Raw genomic sequence first — 20,222 nt, forward strand, 5'->3', positions numbered from 1 at the left:
AAAGACAAGTGCAAAGTACTACATTTAGGAGGGAAAAATGAAATGCACAACTACAAAATGGGGAAGAACTGTCTAGGTGGTAGTTCTGCCAAAAAAGACCTGGGGATTATGGGGATCACAAACTGAATATGAATCCACTATATGATGCAGTTGCAGAAAAGGTTAATATCATTGTGTCATAGGTAAGACAGTGGAGGTAAGTGTCACACTCTCCTTAGGACTGGAGAGGCCTCAGCTGGAGAACTGTGTCCAGTTCTGGGCGCCAAACTTTAGGAAGATGTGGACAAACTGGACAGAGTCCAGAGGAGAGCTATAAAAATGATAAAAGGTTTAGCAAACCTGACCTATGCGGAAAGATTAAAAAAAAAATGGCCATGTTTAGTCTTGAGAAAACAAGTCTGAGGGGAGACCTGATAATAGCCTTCCAATATGTAAAGGGCTGTTATAAAGAGGATGGGGATCAATTGTTCTCCATGTCCACTGAAGGTAGGACAAGAAGTCATGGGCTTAATCTGCTGCAAGGGAGATTTGGGTTAGATATTAGGAAAAACTTTCTAATAAGAAGAGTAGTTACGCACTGGAACAGGCTTCCAAGGGAGGTTGTGGAATCTCCGTCATTGGAGATATGTCAGAACGGGTTGGACAAACACCTGTCTTTCTCTGTGTTTCTCTGTGTGCATGTTTTGTGTGTGTGTGGGGGGGGAGGAGGCAGCAGTGGGGGCAAGTGAATATTCATGCCTAGGCTGGTACAGCCCCCTCACTGGTTCCCCCAGACCTCTTTCAGCGACTTTAGATCCTGTGTCCACTCTGTGATGACCTTATGAGCCTCTGAGATCTGGTACTTCGGCTGCTAGTGACAAAGGCCCACATGCCGTAGTTAGCACCAGGGCATCGCCATGCACCTTCCACAAACCCTGCTCTGAGATACAGCCTCACAGGAGCACAGTGGCACTGCAGCGGATTCTTTATGCATGTGTTCTAGCCCAGGGCTAGATCTGTGCACCTGAGCGAGTGGGGTTTAGTGGTTAGAGCGGGGGGGACACTGGGAGTTAGGATGCCTGGATTCTATCCCCAGCACTGCTGGGGTGTAGTACCATGTCCTTGCACTTGACCTTGCACACACCTTTCCTAAAACATTCAGGCCCAAGCCCATGGAATTGCACCCAGTCGCTCCTATCCTGATTTCGGACCTGGGTGTAATTTTAAAACCTTTGAATGTTAATAAAAGGAGAAGAAAGTTAAAAGTCAAGGCTGGGTTTTCCAAGGAAGATAGATGAGTGTTAATTGGGGCTGCTTATATATCTTTGTGGCTTCCTGAGCAAACCTGCCTGGTCCTGCTCTTAAAAAGAAAGTACCATTGTGGCTTTGTTTCGAGCAATTCTAACCATCTCAGCAGGATTCTCCCAAACCAGCGGTGACCCAGAATGGGTTTTTCCTAGCACCATGGGCCCCCTGTGCATTCCTGCTTCCCAACACCTGGCCCAAAAGGCAGAATCTTCCACCGAAGCCTATTGTGCTGGAATCTGAATCGAAATCCACTTCTTCCCCCAAATATATGTGACCCAATGGAACCTGAGATACATTTGGACATCAGCATCCTGCACCTTATCCCCTGGAAGCCATCACCCGAGCTGTCTGGAAGAAAATGAGGAGGAGGAGGTTTGTGTGTGTGTGTGTGTGTGTGTGTGTGTATAATTTTTTTTGCTATGGACAAAGCTATGAATTGAATTAGATAATGTTTCTACTTGAAGTGTCTGGAGTTAACCAAGGGGTCCAATTCAATTGTCCGCGCCCAGGAACTATGCTGCAATATGGAATATTTTCCCATTTCCCCCCCAGCTTTGGGAGAGGGGGGAAATCCAAATCCGTTCGCTCTTAACAAAACCGTTGACGAAGGCGGCATAAAAAGTAAAACCAAGCAACCAGTTATGGGAATAAAGACAGGAAAGGGTTGGAAGTAGATCCCATTAAAATGAGAGAAAAATCCTCCTCTCCTATCTGAAGCGGGGATGGCTAAACCGTCAACGGTCAGCAGTCAGGAATGACAGTTGTGTGTTGAATTTTTTTTTCTTTTATAACCTATTTCCTGAAAAAGAAAATAGATTTACACGAGAGGAAAGATATGAATAGGTAGCTTTTTCTCCTCAATCCATGACGATCCATGAGCACGTGTTGTTCGTTTGAAATCTGGAATATTAAATATAAATTATGTCTTTTTTTTTTTAATTTTTAACCACCCCTTGGTCTACAAAATAGTTTTTCCCTCCCTTCTCCCCAATGCCTGCCATTCAAGCCGTTTCTGTTAGAGAAAATAGTTTCTCCTCGATTTGTAAGCCATCCGGTGGCAGCCGCATGGGGCGGTGTGGGGGTTGAGAGGGAGCGATGGTTCTCCATCATGTATAGGTGTAATCTATGTCTGGGATGCCTCCGTCTCTATATCCACGGGTTGTGCCGTAGCCGATGGTATGGGTGCTTTTGTATAAGCTGGTGCCGTTGGATGGGAATATCGTGTGGATTACGTATTCCTCCTTGGCTCGGTGTTGGTTGATGGGAAGCATCTGCAACCCAGGACCTCGGATCTCCAGGATGGAGTTGTCCTTCTTGGTACCCGATTCGACGTAGTCGTCTTTCTTCCGGCTGCCCCTGCTGTAGGCCCTCTCCCGCGTCAGCAGCTCGCCCGTCCGGTGGACATACCAGCAAATGGCTGCCAAGACCAGGAAGAGGAAGACTAAGGCCACTGCCCCACCAATGATCCCTGCCAGAGGCAGCCCAGCCATTGGGTCAACGTTCTGCTCCCGGTTGAGGGTGGTAGTGGGGCTGTAGGTGTCAGCTGTCTCTGCTTTGGCACACACCGGAGTTTCATCTGCCACATAGGTGCTGCCTGTCTCCATGGTGACCATGCAGATGATGTAGGTGGACTTGGGCTCCAGGGCCGTTAGCAAGTACTCGGTCTTGTCCCCTTGCACCAGGGTCTCGGTGATGGAGCCTACCGCTGGGCTGTGACCCAGACGCAGCCAGCTGAGCCGGAAGGAAGCAGCAGGTAGCATGGCCTTCCAGCTAATCTGGATGCTATCGGCCGTCAGTGGCTTGACGTTGAGAACCAAAGCCTTGGTGCCGGTCCCTGTGGCCATGGGGTAGTCAATGTTGGAGTCTGGCAGGCGGATCCCAGGTCGCTTGGCCTTGAGGGTGAAGAGGGAGCCCTGAGGTGTAGTGACGGCTGCGTGGCTGGTGGTGGTCTTGGCTGCCACTGCATTGCCCTGTGCACCCGCCTCAAAGCACTCATCCATCTCGTTGGTGATGTCCTTGATGGCCATGCCTCTCACTTTATCTGGCCCTTGACACATCAGCCCCCTCACGTTGACCACTGAAGCCCGGGCCTTGACCCAGTCCCTCAGCCACATGAGGCTGCAACCACAGAACCAAGGGTTGTTCCTGAGCAGCAGCTGGGTCAGGCTCTCCAGGTCATCGAACAGGCCCTTGGGCAGAGTGGTGAGGTTGTTGTTGGACAAGTCCAGCCTCTCAAGCTCCCTCATTTTGGACAGGGTGTTGTAGGGGATGTGGCTGATGGCGTTATCCTGGAGGTACAGCTTCTGCAAATGGGAGTTGGGCAGATTAAGCGGAGGGGCAGCCAGAGAGTTGCGCACCAGGGACAGCTCGCTGAGGTTCTGCAGCCGACTGAAGGTGTCGTCGGCGATGCGCTGGTTGGCCAACAGGTTCCCATCCAGCACCAGTCGCCGCAGGCTGTTCAGCCCTTTGAAAGCATGCAGCGGGATGGTGGAGATGCGGTTGTCATCCAGCCGCAGCTCCTCCAAAGTGCGAGGCAGGCCAGACGGGATGCTGCTGAGGTGGTTGCGGGACAGGAAGAGCAGCTTGAGGCGGGTGCTGTCAGCAAAGGCATCATCCTCAATGCTGACAGTGGAGACGGAGTTGTCGTCCAGGTGGAGCTTCTCCAGCAGGGGGATGCGGGCCAGGGAGTCGCGAGCGATGGTGCGCACATTGTTGTCCTGGAGGTGTAGCTCCCGCAGTGAGCGTGGCAGGTTGATGGGGAACTCGTCCAGGTCATTCTCATAGAGATAGATCACCTGGACGTTGAGTTTGGACTTGAGGTTGGAGGGGATACCAGCGTTGTTGATCTGGTTGTTCTGTAGGTACAGGGTGGTGGCATCGTCGGGGATGTCGGCTGGGATGGAAGTCAGGCCCCGGTCGTTGCAGTAGATGAAGCCGTTGTCGCAGCGGCACACCGAGGGGCAGGACGCACCACTGGCCATCACCTCGCTCAGGAAGGCCACCAGGCCATAGCACAGCAAGAGCCAGTCACGCAGGTCCATGGCTGATGCTGTGGTCACCACCGTGGAGGTCACCGTGGATGCTGTTGTCATTGTGCCGGGGGTGGTGGGGAGTGGACCCTGGGTTACACCTTTGGGACCTGTAGAGGGGAGAGAAATGGGAGGAGCCTGAATTATGGAGGTGGAGCTACATGGGGATTAGAGATGGGGTAGGCCTGCAACATGGGAATGGGGGCTGAGCATTGGGTGTTCTGTCTATCAATCGATTGATGGATCTATCAGGTCAGGCACTGCATAGACCCCCACCAATATCAGGGCCCTGATATGCTGACTCTTCACAGACACACAGCAAAAGGCAGTCCCTGAAGACCTTAGACTCTAACAGACAAAGAGTCGTGAAGGAAACAGAGAGGCAGTGACTTGCCCAAGGTCACCCAGCAAGTCAGTGGCAGAGCCAGGAACAGAATCCAAGTGTCTGGAGTCCTAGTCCAGTGCCTTGACCAATAAATCACACCACCTCACAACAAAGTCTCAGTCAGCCGATAGGTACATCTATTTTTGATGATTGAAAAATAAAATCACTCAGCTAAAAATCCCAACAAAACTTCTCCATGGTCCAGATGAAATCTGGGGTGGTTTTTTTCCTTTTACGACCCAAAAAGCAGATCCCCTTATCAATTAAAAAATCCAGCACCACTAATGCACCCCCCCCCTCACTTTGCTTCCAGCACTAAATCTTCCCCCGGCATCTGTCAGGCTGCAAAATCTGCTGCAGAAGACGTATAAATCCATGTTAATAAGAGCTTTCTAATGGCAACGCTGACACACCAGCTTCCAGCTGCCTCGGAGATATAGCCACAACACTGCATACATTAGAAGCAGATAACAGAGACGTGCGCACATTCCCGCTACCTGCATGCATTTGTCTCTCCTTGTCGCTCAGCCACCCACTCGTCCCATCGTTCCTCTCGGTAAAGGGTGTCAGAGAGAAACTAATGCACTGCAGATTTGTGTCTTTCAGGGGATTTGAGATTTACACATTATTAGTGGTGTTACGGTAGTGCATAGATATAGATCTGTCGATCAAATTGATAGTGTTGGCACTGCACAGAACCCACTGAGATCCGGGTCCCATTGTGCCGGGCTCTGCACAGACACATAGTGAGAGACATCCCCTGCCCCAAAGATCTTGCAGTCTAAGACCTGCTATGCACACAGTGTTTGTCTCAGTATAATTGTGTGGATTGTGGGATGACTTTTTACTGATGTAGTGTTACCGGCATAGCCATTAGTGTGGAGACATGTACACAAGGAGCCTAGCAAAATGGGGTCCATGACTGTCCATGACTGAGACTCCTAGGCATTATGGTAATGGGAGAGATAGGAATAGAATCCAGGTATCTGGATTCTCATCCCCCTGCTTTAACCACTAGACCACACTAGAACCCAGGGATTCAGCCCATCCTGCTGCAACCAATAGACCCCACTCTCCTTCCAGAGCTGGGACTAGGACCATGGTGTCCTGACACCCAGCCCTGCTGCTCTAACTGCTATAATTTTATCGATGTGTATTATAGTAGCGCTTAAGGGACAGCCAAGATTGGGCCTCTATTTTGCTAGGCACTGTACACGCACAAAGTAATAGACAGTTCCTGCCCCACTTTCTGAGCTGGGAATAGAACCCAGGTGTCCTCATTCCCCTCATAAGGGCTTAGCCATTCGATCATGCTCTCTCTGAGGTGTGCCTGGGGCTGCAGCCAGCTTCAAGTGCAAAGTCTCGAAGTTCATAGATTCTAAGGTCAGAAGGTACCCCTGTGATAATCTATTCTGATCTCCAGGGTGAAAGGCCACAGGATGGCCCTGGAATAATTTCTGGTTGAACTAAAGTTAAGCAGAGATGGATGAATTTCTGAGGCTGTGTAACAACAGCTGCATGTCACCTTGTATGTGTGTGCGGATCCTAGGTTGTTACCACTTTGCACAATACCTATGTTGGCTCAGGATTGTAATAGAGTTGAGATTGTATCTTGCGCTGTGGCATGATGGATAATGGTGGAGTTTATGGAGTCACGGACCAGAGCGCTCCTGCTTCCTGCCTCTATTGCAGACACTCATCTTCCTGCCTTAGCATCCTTCCTGCTGTGTTAGCACCCAGCCTCTGAGTTTCCCAACTGCGCGGCAACAGATCTTTGCAGAGGAGAGACCGTCCAGGCCACAGGGCACTTTGTTACAAGGCCACCTGCTTTGGCTGCTCTTTTATGTCCTGTTGTTTATATTTCATGGTTTATGTAGCCTATCAAATTAAGTGCAGTAAATCGCCTGGTTTTATGGGTAGGTTTTATTTGCCTGGATCCTTGTGTAGCTGGGAGAGGGATGCAGTGGAGTAGATGGGGACAGAGGATTGCATGGTGGTAAAGCAATGGGAGGGGTATGCCTAGATTAGAGGTCCCCAAACTGTGGGGTGCGCTCTCCTAGAGGTAAGGGGGGCACGAAGTGAATTTTGGGGACCATTGGCCTAGATGATGTCTTCACTGGGGAGGGGAGTAATCCCCATTCCAGGAACACCTCCCATAACTCAGACTCACACACCCTGCTCCAGTTTTACTGCACCTTAACACAGGGGCTTTGCTCTAGGGCCAAAGCTCTGCTGGCACCTCCCATAACTCAGACTCATAGGCACACACCCTGCTTCAGTTTTACTGCGCCTTAACACAGGGGTTTTGCTCTAGATGGTCTGTCTGTCTTTCTTTCTTTCTTTCTTTCTTTCTTTCTTTCTTTCTTTCTTTCTTTCTTTCTTTCTTTCTTTCTTTCTTTCTTTCTTTCTTTCTTTCTTTCTTTCTTTCTTTCTTTCTTTCTTTCTTTCTATTGCAGTTTAAAAATCGATACCTCTTTCTTTCCCCATCACTTCCCAAAAACATCTCTCACCTATCTATCCATCCACCCCCCTACACACTCCCATCTATCTATCTATCCCTAACCTCACCTCACCTCCCTTCCTTGTGGCTGTGTCTTTGTCCCCCAGCTTGGCTGCGGTGAAAGGCTGCCTGTGGAGAACAGTGCCAGTGAGTTCTACCACAGGTTATGCTTTACAGGGACTCATCCGGGGCCCTTTCACCTCACCTGAGTTAAACCCCGTCCAATGTTAGTTTTTTACAAGGGCTTTACATGGAAGATTTGAGCCAGCGAGGTCTTCTGCTGGGCCAGTGCCCATTAAATCACTAGGAACCACTCACTTTGCTTGAGTTCATTATGCATTCGGCTCCTCTATAAATTTTACATTTCTTTTTTTTCTTCCCTGTCTCCTTTTTCCCCGGCTCACTCTTAGTTTTGGCCATTTCCTCCATTATGAGACATAAAATCCTTTATGGCTCAGTATCTCTCACTGCCAAATAAGGGTCTCATTTCCCAATCTCTTTTGGCCCCTGCTGCTTCTTTGAAGACAAACTGTGGATATTTTTTCCTATTCCTCCCTTAAAATTGCTTTGACAATTTTTCTTAACCTCTTGTGAAGGACAATACATAGAACTAACCTGCAGTGAGCTTTACAAACAGTAATGCAGTGGTTATGGCAGTAGCTTTGGACTTGGGAGACCGAGGTTCAATTCCTGCTCTCTCACAGACTTCCTAGGGGACCTGAGGCATGTCACTGAGCTTCTCTGTGCCTCAGTTTCCCATCCTGTAAAATGGGGATAGCACTGCCCCACTTTATGGGGGGTTGAGAAGATAAATACATTAAAAGATTGTGAGGTGCTCAGGTATTATGGTAATAGAGGCAAGATTGGGTGCCTTACATAGATAGGTCTCAACTGCAGCGAATGGGTTGGATGGACCACTGGTCTGACCTAAGGAAGTGCGGGACAGATTGGCCCATTGGTCTAATCTGGGGCAGCAAGGATGGTGCAGGGATACTGCGTTGGGCCCCATCAAAAATGAATTTGTGTTGATTTCACACATTTTTTTTTGTTTCAGAAAGAAACTTTAAAAAAATTCTGAAAAATCAAAACAGTTTTGACATTTTCAACAGGAAAGATTTTGATATGTCAGCATGAACATTTCTTTTAATTTCATTTTTGAAAGTTCAAAAAGGTTCAAATTCAAAATAGCATGCTTTGATTTTGTCAAAACGAAGTGTTTTGTTCAACCTGAAACAATTTTTCCCCCTGACTTTCCAATTCACTGACAATTTAACTTTTTTAAATTTTTGGTCTGACAAGAAATGATTTTTGTTTTTTACTTTTCAAAACTGCCAATGAACCAAAAAATCCATTGTTCATCCACCTGATGGGACCATAAAAGTTCCTCAAATAGTTAAAGATGCTTTATTAATACTCTCACCGTTCAGTGAGTCAAACGGTTTCTTGGTCCTGATCGCTCTGGTTTTGTGCAAAGCTTTTGCCATGCAGAATAAGTGTAAAGCAGCTGCAAACTGCAAGGGAAGGATGGTGCAGGGGTAAGTGTGCAAGCCTGAGATATAGAAGACCTGAGTGGGGATTTAGGCTCCTAAGAATGGCACTTAGGCCAGTTCTAAACTTGGAAGACTTTGCCAGTCTAATTCTCCTTTTGAAATCTTGCTAAAGTCAGCAGTTTCTTGTGGCAATGAATTCAGCCTAACTGTCACTGACACCACGTACTGAGTTACTAATAGCCCCTAGCTCTTCTACCACATCTTTCAACAGTAGAACTCCGAGCACTTTACACAGGTGGTCAGGATCATTATCCCCTTCTTACAAATGGGGAAACTGAGGTATAAGGCAGTGAGGCGACTTGCCCAGGGTCATCCAGCAGGCCAGTGGCAGAGCTAGGTATTGAACACAAGTTTCCTGAGTCCGCGTGCAATGCCCTATCTACTAGGCACCACTGCCTGCCTAGCATAGTTAGCCAAGGTCCCATATGGAGGCAGTGTGGACTAGTGACAAGGGCACCAAGGACTGACAGTGCAAATCAGGAGACCTGGGTGCTAATCTTAACCCCGCTGGGAATAAGGGTTGGGAGCTAACCCAATCACCTCAAGAGGAGGCTGATTTGAACAAAGGGCTGTGAAAATCAGACTCTTTTAAGGCATCTCAAACTGGGCCAACAAAATCCCTTTGGAAAAGCTTGCATTGGCTGCCAAGAGTTGGGGGTAAGGCTGATGGAAGTGTAGCCCATGATCAATGCAGAGTGATGCTTCTGAGCGGCTGAGCATGACACCCACCAAAATAAACCATTTGAATTCCTGCAGGAGTCTTTAACCTGCCTAATAATTCATACTGCTGCTAAATCCACTCTGCAGCTTGCCAAGCCTTCTTTGCCTGAGGAAATACGTTTAAACATTAAAATCTGCCTATGCATCTTGACGTTCCATCAGGCAACGCTCCTGCATTGCTCTGCAGACAGCATCAGCCAGCCAGGGAGGAGTAATAAACTCCCAAGCCAGCCTGCAGTTTATAGCAGCTGGGAATCTGGCCCCATTGACGTCAGTGGAATGCCGGCGATTTACACCACCTGGGAATCTGCCCCCCATTACATTTAGAACAATCCATTCACTTCCATTGCAGGCCCCTTGCCCAAACTTCCAGCCTTGCATATGGCTATTGATTGGTATGAGGGCCTTAGCATCGTGGGAGATGCTCTCTGTTCCTTTGCCGTGGTGGCATTTCTGTTTTGGCCCTTGGTTATTTTGAAGCCAGTGGACCTGGGGGAGAATGCGACAAATCAAGTGCCTTAATCCAGTGGTTCTCAACCCTTTTTTTCATTTGCAGACCCCTAAAATTTTTCAGATGGAGCTGTGGCCTCTTCGGAAATCTTTAAACATAGTCTGGGGATTCCAGGTTGAAAATCACTGTTCTATGGTAACGAGAACCTTTTGTGGACCCCTTAGACAGTGTCTGCGGACCCCAAGTTGAGAACTGCTGTTAATCCACCTCTTTTCAGGGTGGAAGAATATAAAAATCTGGTGCTTTATTCCATTCCTGAATGCAAGTTTCCACTAGTTGTACGCACCGGCCGATGGGAGTTTGAAGGGATCTGTTAGCATTGCTGTGACTCCAATACTTTAAACTCAGTTGCCCCCAAAGCTCAGCTCCTTGCTCCGCAGTTTATCCCTCTGGGGCCCATCTGCATCCATGCAGACAGCAGAACAGAAGCAACTAGACATCACGGCCTGTCTCATGTGTGCCTTTTACAAAGGCCAAATCAAAAGAAGGGAGAGAGATGAAGGAGGTGGAGGAGAGTGGGAGATGGTGCTGGTGAGGATTTCATAGTGGGAAGCGAGTGGACTGGGGAGCACGTGTCGGGGGTGTGTGTGCAATGCTGCTAAAAGCTACTCAGATCTGCCCCTGGGTGTGGGGGAAAGGTTCCCTGGAGGAAATGTGGTTCCGTTTAGTCATACTGCAGGGATTAATTGTGAGGAGGAGTTGGGCGTGGAATATGAGCTTTTGTCTGTTTGTTTCAGTGGCTCTTTAAAAGGAGAAATGTATTTAAAACAGCCCCCACACAAACACACATACACAGTGCTGCTTACTCCTGGGTTCTGTCCCCAGCTCTGGGAAGGGAGTGGGGTCTAGTGGTTAGAGCAGGGGCCTGGAAGTCAGGACACCCAGGTTCCATGCCTAGCTGCATTCTCTTGAGCCCCTACCACCTCTTTTCAGCTCATATTCCCCAGGCTGTAAAATGGGGGTGATGATTATGACCCTCATGTGGATGGTTAAATTTCATTGGTTTAATATTCGAAAAGCACTTTCAAATCTTATTTCCTCTCCCCCTACATCCCCAAGGACCGAGTACAGCTACCTTGAGTGTCATTTGCTCAGGACTTTACACCCCCAACTCAGGAAAAGTGCCATGGATTTAGTTAGTACAAATAGTAAGGATGTGATTTTATCCAGTTGGACAGTGATCAGAATTTGGGATTTCTGTTCTGCAGACATTTCTGACACTTTGGAATTTCCTTTGGTCCTGACTTAGAAATTTTTAAATTTCTTGTGAAGTGAAAATTCTGAACAATTTTGATTTGGAAATATAGAAATGGCATTTTTGAAGCACTTTATTTAAAGTTTGTCACTTCGATTTTTATATTATAATATAGAATCATAGAAATATAAGGTTGGAAGGGACCTCAAGAGGTCCCCTTCATGCTAAGGCAGGACCAAGTATACTTAGACCATCCCTGACAAGTGTTTATTCAACCTGTTCTTAAAAACCTCCAATGACAGCGATCCCACAACCTCCCTAGATAACCTGTTCCACTGCTTCTACTATTTTATTGGGTACCATGACCAATGCTGGTGTCCACTCTTCAAAAGAGAGTGTGGACAAATTGGAAAAGCTTCTGAAAATTGCAGTAGGAATGATTTGAGGCCTGGAAAATGATTATATATTGTACATAACATAATAGTAAATATGATAAAGTTGAACAAAATAGTTTGATGAAATCAAGACATTCCTGTGAAACATTTTGATTTCATTGAATTGGCTTTTTCTGACAGAAGACTGTTCCATTGGATAATTTCTGACCAACTCTACACAGTGTCCCTTAACTCCATTCTGGGAGGTTAGGCTCAGAGTTACCTGCTTTGCTAGATTTTAAGGCCAGTAAAGGACCATTATTCTAATCTGACCTCCTGCCTAACCAATTGCACATGATCTCTCGGTGGGATTCTGTAGCTATGAGGGTGAACATGATCCTTCGGCATATAACAGGGAAATATCAAGTAGGAGTCTGGAGGTAGTATTACCTCTCTACATGGCATTGATGAGACCATTACTGGGATACCGTGTCCAGTTCTGGTGTTCATATTTCAAAAAGGAGGTTGAAAAACTGGAAAGGGTCTAGAAAATTGCTGTGAGAATGATTCAAGGTCTGGAAAACCTGCCTTCGAGTCAGAGACTTAAGATGATAATTCTGTTTAGTTTCTCCAAGAGAAGGTTAAGAGGTGACTTGACCATGGTCTAGAAGTACCTCTTTGGGGAAAAGATTTAGAGAGCAGAGGGCTCTTCAGTGCATCACACAAAGGCAGGAGACCCAATGGCCATGAGGTGAAGCTAGACAAGTTCACACTAGAAATAAGGGGAGGGGGATTACCTATTGAAAGAGCTGATCCAGAGAAAGGGTGGATTCTCCATCACTTAGAGTCTTTGAGTGAGGCTAAAAAAGTCACACCTTATTTCTGATCTGAATTTGTCTAGTTTCAACTTCCAGCCATTGGATCATGTTAGGTCTGCATCTGCTAGATTGCAGAGCCCAATTTCTGTATCCCCTGTAGATATTTATAAACTGTGATCAAGTCACCCCTTAATCTTTGGTTTGCTGGAGTCTCTCACTATAAGGCATGTTTTCCAATCCTTTAATCATTATTGCTCTCTCCAATTTATCACCATCCTTCCTGAATTGTGGGCACCAGGATTAGACAGAGGATTTAAGAGCCCTCTGTTCTCAGAAATCTCCATATTGTAAACTTTCTTATAGGCTGCGATCAAGTCACCACCTAACCTGCTCTTTGATTAGCTAACTAGATTGATTGATCTCCGCAACTATCCCACTGTAAGGCAGGTTCTCCAGACTTTGTATCCTTCTTGTGCTTCTTCTCTGGATCCTTTCAAATTTTTCAACCTCCTTTTGAAAGTGTAAATACTGGAATTGGATTTGCCAGACTGGATCAGAGTCAAGGTCCATCTAATCCAGTTTCCTATTTCTTGGAGTGGCTGGTACCAGATGATTCACAGGAAGGGTCAGAATCCAGTAGTGGGCTCATGTGGGGTAATCTCCCCCCACCCCATGAAGGTCTCATCCTGGTCTCTGGTACTATCATTGTTTCCATTTTACAGATGGGGAAACTGAGGCACAGACAGAGACCATGACTTGCCCATGGTCATGAAGGAGGGCAATGGCAGAGCCAGAAATAGAACCCAGGTATCCTGCATCCCAGTCTAGTGTGCTATGCACTAAATATCGCCTCCTTATAAATACCTCCCCCATTTACACACCTGACACTGAACTGCCACTCCTGTAGGTACTCCTTAAAAGTTCCCATCCAAATCCAACCCAACCTGATCCTCTTTAAATTGCAAGCAGATGGGAAGTTTTATAAATGAGTCGTTCTTTTGTTACCAAGATGCTATCACGGTGCAAAGCAAAGAGTCACCTCGTAGCAGGACAAACTGACTTAGCTGAGATTCTGTCTGATGTTTATCTCTAGGTGTCTTTTTATAGAACTTGTAATGTGCCCGCTTCTTAAGGAAAAAAAAACAACCCTAGAGTTAATTATTTTGCCAATTTCATGCTGCATGCATTATGCATCGAGCCTTATCTTGGCTGTAATTGCAGACAGGTATGCAAATGCCTCTCAAAAGGGATTGTTAAAAGAAGTTCGCTCAGTTGCATTGTATCCAGGGCTAATAGAAACGAAAATTGCTCCAGTTAATAGAAAATGATACACGTTAGAAGCGGGGTGGGGAAAAGAAAATTCAAATTTGTGTCTGGGGAGGTTAATTATATTGATAGCAACATCTGATATGACAATATTTTTCTAGGGGGAAAATGGTATAAGAAGAGGAGTAATTTGGAGCTTCCCTTCATTAGGAGATATCCACATTCCATCTCCCATACTGGGCGTCAGTTCGATCAGTTTGGTTTTTATTAGGTGTTCGTGGAAACATTTAAAAATATATATATATGTATAGTTAAAAAATGGAAGGAGAAAATGTAAAATGTTAGACTCAGTAATAAAGTAGTGGCAAAATCTGTTCAGTGTAGGATGAAGAAACAGCATGGTCCAGGGTTTACTGTGGTATGAGGATTTTATTGTATTGTACCACCTAAAAACCCCAACCAAGATCGGGATTCCATTGTACCAGATGCTGCCCAGATCCTGACCAAAATCAGAATGCCATTGTGCTTGGCACTGCATAGACCCCAACCAAAATCTGGACCTCCATTGTGCCAGACGCCGTACAGACACATTGAGAAACAGTCCCTGCCCTAAAGACAGTACAGTCTAAATAGACAAAGGGTGAGGAGGGGAAACTGAGGCACAGAGCTGATTTGCCCAAGGTCACTTAGTAGGTCAGTGGTAGAGCTGAGACAAGAACCCAGGTATTCTGAGCCCCAGTCCTGTGCGCTAGCTACTGGACTACACTGCCTCCCTGGGCTCAAGTCCTGGCATTGCCACTAATCTGCTATATGACCTTGAGTATGTTCCTTCCCCTCTCTGCATCTCTGTTTCCCTCCCACTCTTTCTCTATATAGACTGCAAGCTCTTTGGGGAAGGGACTGTTTTTCAATTGGGGGTCCGTGCAGCGCTCAGCACAACAAGGGATCAGCGCTCGATTGGAGTTTGGCGAGTGCCTGGCACAACAGGGGCTTTGGGGTCAGCTGGAGTTTGGGCAGTGCCTGGCACAATAGGGGCCCTGAGCTCGGCAGAGGTCTGAGTCGCTGCTATAACACAAACCATATTATTATTAAACAGGAACTCTTTGCAACGCTGAAAGCCGCTTGCGAGGTTTATCGTGTCTTTCAGCGCGGCTGTGTCCTGGCTGGGTTTATCTGCTTTTATAATCAATAATAATTATTCTGTCCACAGGGGATCTTTCACAGCCTTGGTTTGTAACAAAGCTGCTAATGCCTCAACAAACCAAGCATTTAGGGCCCCATCCAGCAGGGTGCTGAGTGCTCTCTAGTCCCACCAGCCTTAGTGCAAGCCAAGGATGCTCCAGCCCTTTGAGTTATGCAGTGAATAATGTTTAGGGGCCTGGTGAAGCGATAAATGAAGGGTTTATTAATCTTAAACTCTGATATTCAGACTTTGTAATGAAATGACTTCCGGGGTCTCTTGTGGTTCACTTGAGTTTAAACCTGACAGCAGTTAGGCAGCTGGTGAGCCAAGGTCATTGCCCAGCTCCATTTCCACATATTGGTTTTGATGGTCCAGGAGGGAATTTCTGGTCAGGGAAAAGAGCTTGCAACAAGCCCAGCCTATCCCAGTGGTCAGGGCACTCATCTGGGTTACGGGAGGCTTACATGCAAGCCTGCTCCTCCTCCCTGCTCCGCCTGATGTGGGCCTCAACCTGGCTCTCACACATCCCAGGTGTCATGCCCTGACCACTGCATTGTAATCAGTCTCTCTCTCTTTCTCCTGGCGAAGCTGTTCCATGTTGTAGAATAATTAAACATTCATTGGGCCAGAGAGAGATTCTCTCTGCTGGTGGTTAGGGATGGGTGGGATGTGGCAGACCCAGGTTTAAGTCCCCATTGTCTAGATACACAGGACGAGAAGGGTCATGCAGCCCATCACGGTCTAAAACTTGTCAAGCTCCATCTTCAAGCTAGCTGGGATGTTTGCCTCCCACTGCTCCGACTGGGACTGGGACGTTGCTCCAGAACTTCCCTTCTGTGACAGGGAGAAACCTTCTTCTCATTGCCAGTTTCAATTGATTCTTGTCCAGTTTATCCCCATTTGTTCCTGTGCCAACACTGTCCTTTAGCTTCAATAGCTCTTCCTCCCTCCCTGGGGTCAACCCCCCTTGTGTATGTAGAGAGAGCAACCAGATGCCCTCTCAGCCTTTGTTTGACCAGGCTAAACAAGCCCAACTCTTTCAGTCATCTCTAGTAAGATCGCCTCTCCATTCCCCTGATCAGCCTAGGAGCCCTCCTCTGCACCCGGGCCAGTTTGAATTCTTCTACCTTGGATGTGGGTGACCAGAACTGTACAGAGTATCCAGATGAGGTCTTTCCAGTACTTTGTCCCGTGGCATTAATACTTCCCTAACTCAACTGGAAATCCCACACCCGATATATTCTAGGATCACATTTGTCTTTTTCTTGGCCCCATCACATTGGTGGCTCATCCTGCGATCAGGGAACACCCAAGTCTGCTCCTAAGTTGTTTCCAACTGATGAGCCCTCAGTTCGTAGCAGAAATTCTTGTTGTTAGTTCCTAAGTCCTTGTACTTTGCCCTATTAGTTCTACTTGAAAATATGGCCCTAAATGCCTAGGGGCTTTGGAATATGCCAGTAGGCTCCTAGCTTCATCTTTTGGCACCTAAATCCCTTTGGAAATCTACCCCAAATCCCTTTAGAAAATAGGATTTAGGCTCCAAAGTCCCTTAAATGGCTTTTGAAAATTTTGTCCCTTGTCTCCACTAGAAAATGAAGTGATGTTAGAACCCAGACTTGGGGGAGGCTCATGTTAGCTAACATGCTGTTAAATGCTACTTAGCTGTCAGTATTTGAAGGGGCAAGTGGAGTGTCACCTCATGCGGATATATGTGGTTAACCCTCTAGCCTCAGTGGGGTTTAACCAGAACTGGCTGAGGCTCTGTCTTCACTGCAGAGTTAACTTGAGTTAGTCTAGCTCAAGTGAGAGTGTCTACACACTGTGAAATACCACTTGAATAGCCATGGCCACATGGGCACTGCACTCACTCGGACTTCTGGGACTGTATTCCACGATTCTTAGCACCGCAGACAGCTGAGCCACTCTATGAATTCTCTCCCATTGAACGGGGGAAGATTGTGTCTGTCCTTTCTGGGCACCCAGGGGATTGTGGGAAGGCATTGGAGGACTAGCAACACTCGACTAGTGCTAGCCTGCATCCCCACTACAGAGCACTCATATTAGCAGCTGACCTGTTCACTTGAGTTTTAGCCTATGTTCCTCTGGGGCCAGCCAACCTGAGTTCAAAGCACCACCCCACTCAAGTGAAGGGGTGTTGTGTGTAGACAGGAACTGAGTTATGGACAATACTCCTGTTAACTTTGCAATTGACTGTATAGATAGCTGTGTTTAATGTTGTGTTAGTTAACATGACTCCTCAGGGTCAGCTTCTAACATGACCTAATATTCTGGTGAAGGGAAACTCTTACTTCATCTTCCACAGGATTTTAACATGGGTTAGCATGACAGGGGTTAAAAAATACATCCTTTGTCTGAGGCCCTGTCTTCACTAGGACAAAAGATGTGTTCTTATCTCATGTTCGCCAACGCCCTAGTGGAGACATGGCAAGGTGTAGCTTTAACATGAGTTAGCAGGTGGAGGTGAATACTCCCAAAAGGGAATATCTACACTGCAGTCCTGGGCTGTGACTGCAGCACACATAGGCCCATCTGAGCTACCTTTGATCTAGCTAGCGCAGGTACAAATAGTGGAGCTAGGGCAGCACAGGCTGGGCAAAAGTCTGTTCTGCTGCAGCTTCTTTGCTATTGGGACCTGAGCTAGGTGGAGTCCAGCGAGCTTGGGTCTGTCTAGGAGTGCTGCCACCGGAACCCACTGGTGAGCGGGTGTTGGCCCCCCGCTCTGCTGATGCACAGCGGAGAAGAGTGTTACAAGGCCTGCGCTGGTTTATGGGCTCTTTAGCACAAGCTGTAGTCATTTATGCTTTGAGCTCTGGAAGTCCCTGGTTCAATCCCCGGTATGTCAGCCCAGCGTTGTGTCCTTGTGGGCATTAACTCCACATGTGAACGACTTACCTTCGCTCACCCGAGTTATGAACATACGACTTGTCCTCGTGAAGATGCCCCTATTGTCCAGAGAAGAAGAGTGAGCCCTTGTGCCCGTTTTAATGGCTCACCCCATTAATGAGATTAGAAGCTTAGCCAGCCTGCAAGAGGCAGCTTCTGTGATATTTCCACTCACTGCAGGGCCAAAGGCTAGCTGAGCAGGGAAAGTGTGTAAATGGTGTTTCTCTCCGCTCTAGCCAGCTTTTCCCAGCTCAAAGCCATGCACACAGGGGGCTGGAGAACAAGAATTTCAGCCAGCCAAAGATTTCAAACTTTAGATGTTTGGTTTTGTTCTGCATTGGAATGAAAATGAGACTTTTTGAAAAAGCATGAGAGCCCCCAGCTTAGCCAGCTAGCCCCAGTGGCCAGGACACTGCCCTAGGGCTCAGGAGACCCAGGGTCACGTCCCTGCTTTGTCTGATTCAGAGAAGGAATGGGAACCTGGGTCTCTCTGTATTTTCTAAACTACCTGGTTTGGTGAAGAATTCCCAAGGAGCTCTCCAGAGAAGCATTGGGTCCATGTGCAGTTACACAACTCCCCTCCCCTAATGCAAAGCTTGTATCCAGATCTCTTTCACACACCAGGTCCATGCTGCCTTTAGCTGGTAAAGCGGCAGGAATCCAAAGCGATAAATGTGGCTGCTGCATCTCCGGGTGTGTTACCCCGGTGGGCAAGGAACCTTTAGGACTTAGCTGAGCTCCAGCTTAGGCTGTGGGGATGGACCCAGGGATCCTGCAGAAGCCACGCACTACATCCTCACTTTCCCACTACTCAGGGGCTCTCCAGACACAATCAGATGGACCCTGTTACTGTGGCCATAAGTTATATCTGCCTTTCAATTCTCAAGCCTGCCAACTGCCCGGAGGCTAAATTAGGGAGGCAGTGTGGCCTAGTGGAGTGAGCACTGAACTGGGATATAGATGAGTTGGGTTCTGGTTGTAGCCCTGCTGGCGACCGTGTGTAAATTACAGCCCCTTTGTGCCCCAGTTTCCTCATCTGTAAAATGGGGGTAATGATCCTGCCTTCCTTTGGAAAGCACTTTGAGTTCTGCTGCTGGAAAGCATGAGCTAAGAGTAGGGACTATTATTATTATTGAATCCCAGGGTAGGCACCACACTTAGGCTAGTTCCTGTCAGTGTGAGGAGTTGCTCCATTACCTTGAGCAGTTGGGATCCAAAGACTGCCAGGCACTCCAGGGCACTAGGCACCACCCGTAATCCCAGCCATGCCCCTTGCTGCTGTGTCAGCAGATGGCAGAGTTAAGATGCACGGGGAAGTTCGCACCTCTGATAGCTGTTTCAGGCTGTCTGCAAACTGAGGCAGGTGACATTGACACTCAGGTCATGTTTTCAAGCTTTTTCTTTGATCTCTCTCCCTCTTGCTCCCCATAGACACCGTTCTGTCTTTCACTAAATGAAAACTGTGATTCTAACTCATCCCGAGACTCCAGCAGCTGCTCAAAAGCCACAAGTGGAAACAAGACGTCCTCCCTTCCTGCCCCCCTCTTTAATCCGCTAGACCCACTCCCCTCCCAGAGCTGGGAATAGGACCCAGGAGTCCTGACCCTCCCTGCCCCCCGTCTCTGGTGAGCATGGAGGAGTATCCCCCATGTTGTCTTCTGGATCCCAGGACTTCCCTGGGACATAACCCTTTTTGGTGATTTTCCACTGCATTTCATGCAGTCTCCCTAGTGTTCTCCATTCATGCTGATGGAGCGATACCATCCCCATGGCTTTGCTGCAGGCAGCTAATGTGTGTGACCAGCTTTAGCCAGGCTCCAAATGTGCCTGCTCCAATCTGTGTGTTAAGCTTACCTTCCTGCTACGCCACTCCCTCCTCTCTGATCAACTTGACCTTTAGACTCCTACTTCCATCGATGAGGCTGCAGCTTTGCAAACTCCAAGGGACTTTTTATGTCCACAGTGGGCATCAGTTCAGCCCGACCTCTTTTATCCTTCTTCCCAACCTAGCACACCCTTCTGACAGTGATATATAATCAGGCTAGCCCTCCCCAGCAACCATGCACGTTTCAGGGCTGCCAGACTTCAATTCAGCTCGGCTCTTTGTAAATCCATCCTTTTCAGCGTCAGGTTCCAGTTTGCAGTCTGAAGGAATTTTTATTTCCTTGCAGGTTGTCCCAAGAGCCTCCCTTTTTTTGGCAATCTCTCCCCCGCCCCGAGACTTGGTGTCTGATTCCTCCTGCTTTCTTCCCAAAAGTTACTTAAAACAGGATAATAAACCCAATCCTTTCTCAAAGCTCCCCGGCAGTGGGGTGTTCTTGCATGACCAAGCTGAGGGATTTGTATTCACACCCACTCTGTGGAGGCAGAGTTGTTGTGTTACTCAACCGTGGAGGTAGCTCCCCTCCAATCCGCTTGACATACGCTGCTGAGTTGTCACGGCTGACTTCGAAGGGGGAGTGGGCTCTGCTGCTTTTTCTTTATGAGGGGATAGCTTTTC

General features: G+C 47.6%; 2 protein-coding genes across 4 annotated transcripts in view; one reads left to right on the forward strand and one right to left on the reverse strand.

Annotated features, from left to right (window-relative positions):
* Window positions 1-20,222, forward strand: part of MACROD1 (mono-ADP ribosylhydrolase 1) — a 185,579-nt gene that overhangs the window by 39,511 nt on the left and 125,846 nt on the right. The window lies entirely within an intron of this gene.
* Window positions 2,183-20,061, reverse strand: FLRT1 (fibronectin leucine rich transmembrane protein 1). The gene is made up of 2 exons (XM_084632999.1): window positions 19,577-20,061; window positions 2,183-4,426 (listed from the first exon to the last, which is right to left on the reverse strand). The coding sequence occupies exon 2, from the start codon at window positions 4,377-4,379 to the stop codon at window positions 2,394-2,396; it is 1,986 nt and encodes a 661-aa protein (XP_084489125.1). The 5' UTR covers window positions 4,380-4,426; window positions 19,577-20,061; the 3' UTR covers window positions 2,183-2,393.

This window comes from Lepidochelys olivacea, assembly GCF_965140295.1.
Source record: "Lepidochelys olivacea isolate rLepOli2 genome assembly, chromosome: 7".
NCBI classification, from domain to species: domain Eukaryota; kingdom Metazoa; phylum Chordata; order Testudines; family Cheloniidae; genus Lepidochelys; species Lepidochelys olivacea.